Below are 6,563 nucleotides of genomic sequence, written 5' to 3'. Positions count from 1 at the left end.
AAAATCCTTTTAAAATGGTAGGGGATCCAAGTTATAAAACATTAAATCATGGCTGAACCTAGTACATGTAGGTGGGATGATTGGTGTAACTGTACAGTTCTAGACACATGAAAAATCATATAATTTTTAAAGTCGTTAAAATCAAGATGAAAGCGACACTTCGTTTAAGGTTATTAATACAGCCTTGAAAACTTTAACCAAGTTTTAGAACATTAAATTAAATCAAAACTCAACTACACACTGCCAAACAAAATTTATAGAATAAGCTCAGGCTATTACTATAAAAGTTAGACATTTTTGTAATAGTACTTTGATTATGTAATATATTATAAGTTTATTTAAAAAAAAAAATCTTTTTAAAATGGTAGGGGATCCAAGTTATAAAACATTAAATCATGGCCAAACCTAGTACATGTGGGTGGGATGATTGGTGTAACTGTACAGTTCTAGACACATGAAAAATCATATAATTTTTAAAGTCATTAAAATCAAGATGAAAGCGACACTTCGTTTAAGGTTATTAATACAGCCTTGAAAACTTTAACCAAGTTTTAGAACATTAAATTAAATCAAAACTCAACTACACACTGCCAAACAAAATTTATAGAATAAGCCATGGTTTTATTCACACTCACTCAAACTATCACAACTGTGATAACAACACAAAAATTAAAAGCCAACTAAGATACGCTAAAAGAAAACAAAAAACATAAAGGCTCTCGAGTGTGGTTCAACCAAACATTAATAAGAACTTTGTTCAGACAGCCCACCCTTTTAAATGAACATATCAGTTACTTAAACACAAAACTTAATTCTAGTAGGATTACTTAGGAGGTCAAAGACTTGAATGCCTCACCCAATAAAATGAGACCAAACCTTGTCCCTTGGGGTTCCTCCACACAGTCACTGCCCCCCTTTCACAGCACACGCTCAAACCCACACTTTCAGACACCCAACAACACCCACAAAAACTCAAAAAACAACCAACAGAGACTGTGTGTGACACACTGAGATAGCAAAATCCAAATGGTTGAGACAGAAGCTGATCTCTGTCCCATGCTTTTCTCTGTCTCAGGGGGCCAGTTTTGAGCTTTCTGGGTCTGTCATAGGACTCATATAGGAGAGTGTAAATAGAAGTGAGAGTACTGAGTACTGGTTTATTGTGGTGGAGATGAATAGTACTGGTGGAGGTGGTGCGGGTGGAGGTAGTGTTAGTGGGACAGGAATAGGCACAGGTATGAGGTCACCTTTTACAGTGTCACAATGGCAGGAGCTAGAGCACCAAGCTTTGATCTTTAAGTATATGGTGGCAGGTCTGCCTGTACCACCTGATCTTATGCTACCTATTCAGAGAAGCTTTGAGTCTATTTCTCATAGGTTCTTCCACCATCCCACAAGTAAGTATCTCTCTCCGGATTTATTGGGTTGATTTGGTTTCTGGGTTTGTGATTTGATTTGAGGAATCTTTTTCTTTTTTTCTTTTTTCCACTTTGTTTTTAACAATAAAAACCAGTGCTTTACTTTTTCCTCTTCTTCTTTGCTTGTTTTTGTAAGCGTACAGAAATGTTTCAGATGGGGTTTTTCCTTTTTGAAAAAGGAAAAGTTGGTGATGGTAATAAATAGTGAAGTAATTATTCATGTGCGGGATATATGTAGTAGTGTTTTCATTTCTTTTTTGGTTTTGCAATCTATTTTTATTCCTTTTTAGAGTATTAAAAATTAATTGATAGAGATTGAGAAGCACCCTTGAGCACATGAAATTCATTGACTTGAATGTCAGTTGGGGGTTGTAAACCAATAAAGTCTTTGTTTTTTTTTTTCCCGAGAAGCCAATCAAGTCATATTCAGGGTAAAGGGCTTTACTTTTAAATTATTTTGGCAATTTCTTTGAATTTCTTTGAAATTAATTATTTCTATTCATCTGGTTTTTCAGTTAATGTAATCAGGAAGAAAAAAAAAAAAGACTTCTAGCTGAGGTCATTGCTGTTTATTTTTCAAAGATTCTGTAGCTTGATCAGAAGATTTCAGTATTACTTTTTACCTGTTCTTTTTGTTCTGTGATTTTTGCTATTAAAAAATATTCTTCCTAAGGCCATTTACTATATCCTCCATTCTTTATTGGTTTTGTTAATTTGTTGAGATCAGAAGAATTTTCTGGCTAATCATATCCCTTTTCTTCAGCAATTTTTTAATCAGTCTCTTGATATTGTCCAGGTGTGGATAATAAAGTGTTATGTCACTTTTATCATAATATATTATCCTGGTGTCATTATTGCTGGTGATATAATACATATTATATCACTTTCAGTGTCTTTGATAATGCTGCTAGTAGCAAGTAGTATATATGTATAAACCCTGTATGATTTTGTAGTGGGCTATTGCTCCTTCTATGGGAAGAAGGTGGACCCAGAGCCGGGACGATGCAGGAGAACCGATGGCAAGAAGTGGAGGTGCTCCAAAGACGCCTACCCGGACTCTAAGTACTGTGAGCGCCACATGCACCGTGGCCGCAACCGTTCAAGAAAGCCTGTGGAATCACAAACTATGACGCAGTCAACATCGTCCACTGTGACATCACTGACTGTCACTGGAGGCAGCAGTGGGAATGGGAGCTTACAGAACCTACCATTGAGTGCCTTCGGTAATCCCCAAGGTGCTAGTTCTGGAGCCAGCCAGTCCCAGTATCATCTGGATTCCATTCCATATGGAATCCCAAACAAAGATTACAGGTATAGCATTCCCTGTATTTTACTTGTACTCCATCTGGTTGCTTAGAAAATGTAGAAACATAAATGAAAGTAAAAAGTTTTGAGTCATTGATTACCTGAGAAGGAAAAATTATACAACTGAGCCCATAGGACCACATGGATATCAAGTTGAGATTTCGGTACTTTGGAAGCAGAGAGCTACAACAGAAGACAAACCATTCAATTTTACTGTTGCTTTGATAACGGTTTTAAATTTTAGTTCTACTAAAAGAAGAAATGGTAATTGTGTTTGTGTTTGTGTGTTGTTGTTGTTGAATATCTCTGCATTGTTACGATTTTTGCTGAATTTTAGACCAATCACTTTGTGATATGAACAGTGGAATTCCTTAGCTGTTAGAAATGTCACATGATCCAAGTGTAATTTGGGCCCATATTGTTGAAATTTTGTGGTGGAAATAAAATTGTGGGCTCTTGCCATCTGGGTAATGGAGATGTTACAGTAACCTTTCAATTTTCTGTCAGATCCTGGGTTCTGGGCCCTGATGTCCATAAGAATACTTCTCTAGGATTTCATATGTTTTTACTGATGGAGATGGTGGTTGTACAGTGTTATTTTCGGTCTGGTTCTCTGCTTTCTGTTTCCTCTGCAAAATTCATAGTAGAGATCTGACCCCCATTAGAAATGCTCCCCAGCCTTGTTATAACTGAGAAGAATTCTGCTGTCTTCAGTTGCTTTAAGGGAATTAGGGGAACGATAGGCCTACTGATTTTGCAGAATTTTAATTTCCAAATATTGCCTCATATCTGTGGAAGGAAAGAATGTGTTGGCCTCTTCCTGGATTTTGGTAGTGTTGATTACTGTTAAAGAGTTGAGGACATAGAACTCACTTTTATATCTTGATAGTCAAAGCCTATGGTTTATTCATAAATGCGATTACCTGCTATTTCATATATATATATATATATATATTTTTCTTTTTTTTTAATTTTTTGGTGGTGCCTAAACATATTGGTCTGCAGGGAAACTTTTGAATTTGCTGTTGGGTCTAGTGTTTGTTGGGCCCGTTCGTGAAATTGTGTTGTGTCTAGTGTTTGCTGGGCCCATTCATGAAATTGTGTGGTAGGAGCAATATGGAAATTCCATGCTATCTGGGTAATGGACATGTTGCATAAACTTCAGATTTTCTGCAAGGCTCAGGCTTCTGGGCCCTGATGTCCATAAGAATAGTCTGTTGAAATCTGCTGTTTTTGCAGTGTATTTATTTATTTGTTTATTTTCCTTTGGCAGTGATCTTTTAGGACTGCTTCCTTGCTTTCTGTTTTTCTCTGTTAAATTCATTGCAGAAATCTGACAAGCATTCTGAATTGTCTTGAGCATGCCAATTAGTGGCAGCTTATTGACCCTCTGCAGTCGCCATCAAAAGAAAAATATGCTAAATTTTAGGTTCTAATGTTGGCCATGAGGTGTTAAAAAACATTGGGCTGTACCCACCACATTACTCTTCTTAGCATCTTAATGCTCAACCTTGTTGACCCTCGCAGATTACTATATCTCTGACCAAATCAGTGTTGTTAAAGGCATGCACTTTTTTTGGTCTGATACATGTTCCTTTTAGCTTGTTAAAGAGCTACGAAAAGGCTGGCCATCACAATGCTTTATGTGCAAGTTGTTCTACATTGGAAGAGGACTTCAAGAGCATTCTGAGCTGTGGTGGTAGTCTTGCTTCTGTTTACTTTTCAATTAACCAAATTATTCTGCTTAGCTGCAATTGTTCCAAGAATAGTAAGTGTAAATGGTTTGAAATTTGAAATGCTTAGTAATCTATACATTCGATACTGGTTCCTAAGTTGGATCTATATCCAAAGTCTCTGCACCTCACATGGAGAGTATCAGTTTGGATCTATATCCATGTCTTTGCACTCCCGTGGGGAATATCCCTCAAACCTTGTAAATTTTTATCTATTGCATTTCTTTTTCCTCTTAAGGAGTTAAGGTGGATATTTCACTGGTATCATTATTTTTAAATTTTGTATACAATTTTGGGCTGTTCTTCAATGCAGTACTCCCTCAAAACCTTTCTGCTATCTCAGCCTTGTTCATTTCTGCTAATTATCATTAGCAATCATGTTGTATGTTGATTTCCTTCAATAAGCTGGTAAGGCGAACCTTGTTCATTTCATCTTATGCGCCATACCTATACTGGGCACGTTGTGTTAGTTCTTTCTGGGAAGATCACCATTGTTGTGAAAGGTAAATAGGAAGGAATCATTACTTGGGAGTTTTAAAATTTGCAGCGAGGTTTTGACGAGATGTCAACATCTTACCATCATTACAAAGTAAATGATAGTCACTTTAACAGCATTTTCACCTGTTTCCTGATTTTATATGCTGCACCTATAGAATGTATTTTTCTTTTTTATTTTGTATTTATTTTTCAGTACAATACAAGATATATTTTTTTAAATATAATCTCCAAAGGAAGATTAATTAATTTTGATGATCTTTATATCAATGTGAATGTACAGGTACCTTCCAGGACTTAAACCTGAGGTTGGTGAGCATAGTTTCTTCTCTGATGCTTCAGGAAGCAATAGGAATCTCCAGATGGACTCACAGCTAGATGGTACATGGCCTCTGATGCCATCCAGAGTTGCCTCATTTCCTGCATCAAAATCCAGTGACAATTCCATGTTGCAGAATGATTATCCCCAGCATTCATTTTTCAATAGTGATTTTGCCTCTGGAGAACCTGTGAAACAGGAGGGTCAGTCTCTTCGACCTTTCTTTGACGAGTGGCCTAAAACCAGGGAGTCTTGGTCTGGTCTTGAGGATGAAAGATCCAATCAGACCTCATTCTCCACTACTCAGCTCTCAATATCTATTCCAATGACTACATCTGACTTCTCTGCAACAAGTTCCCGATCTCCACATGGTGAGTTTTAATTTATGGGAAAAATTTTCTTCTAATCTCTATCTAATATGCTATAATCTGAAATCTTTCTTGGACCTGCATTACAGATAATTGAGAGGAGCAATGGTTTAGAAATTTTCTGCAGCCGCATCATTTGAGAGCTGGACATGTTCTAGCATGTTAACTTGTGCATGCTCAAAGACTCCCTATGAAGTATTTTTCATTTTCCTTGATAGCTTTATGGTTGTGGGTTTTCTGCAAGGCTGTTTGTATAAATTCTACATTTGCAAGCTTAAATTTTAAGGCCTGAATAAGATAAAAACTTTGTCAGGAATTTGGGAAACCCAGAACATTGTGGTTGTGTTAGATGAAAGAGCAACAAATTTTGGCTTGGGTTTAATTACTTGCTTCCTCATTTTTTTGAAATAAAGTTGCTCAATTTTCATGAAATGTAGTTCTTGGAAATATTTATATGACTGTTAACTCTATTTTATTCATTAATATGGGACTGGCAAAGCACAGGAAAAAAAAAATGTGTAGAGGAATGTTTTCCTGCAAATTAGTTATGTTTCAAGAATTTAAGAAAATTCATGGAAGTGGATTCATTAATTCCCCAAAAAACAAAAACAAAAGATACAATACAAGGGATGACGACTTCTGATTAGACTGTTGCTTAGAACTTTAAGCAATAGTTTGGTCTGTAATGCACAGATGACTAGAAGCAGTATAAAGTCAAAAGTTGGACTTTGACTGTGCTAGGAAATCATGTGGTATGTATGTTACCTGACTTTTTACTTTCAGACCGTGTATAATAAGTTAGTACATTTAATAAAATGTATGTATGTTACCTGACTTTTTACTTTCAGACCGTGTATAATAAGTTAGTACATTTAATAAAATGTTAACCAATCAGTATTTCAAGCATCACATCACTTACATTTTT

The 6,563-nt window shown here is 36.1% G+C and overlaps 1 protein-coding gene across 1 annotated transcript; it reads left to right on the top strand.

Moving 5' to 3' along the window:
* Window positions 1-640: 640 nt before the first annotated feature.
* Window positions 641-6,020, top strand: LOC112037398 (growth-regulating factor 4). The gene is made up of 4 exons (XM_024070209.2): window positions 641-1,397; window positions 2,372-2,729; window positions 5,235-5,641; window positions 5,728-6,020. The coding sequence occupies exons 1-4, from the start codon at window positions 1,172-1,174 to the stop codon at window positions 5,733-5,735; spliced, it is 999 nt and encodes a 332-aa protein (XP_023925977.2). The 5' UTR covers window positions 641-1,171; the 3' UTR covers window positions 5,736-6,020.
* Window positions 6,021-6,563: the final 543 nt, after the last annotated feature.

This window comes from Quercus suber, unplaced genomic scaffold, assembly GCF_002906115.3.
Source record: "Quercus suber isolate HL8 unplaced genomic scaffold, Cork oak 2.0 scaffold_21, whole genome shotgun sequence".
Lineage (NCBI taxonomy): Eukaryota > Viridiplantae > Streptophyta > Magnoliopsida > Fagales > Fagaceae > Quercus > Quercus suber.
The sequence above is the reverse complement of the archived record's forward strand: the minus strand, read 5'-3'. Positions and strand labels throughout refer to the sequence as shown.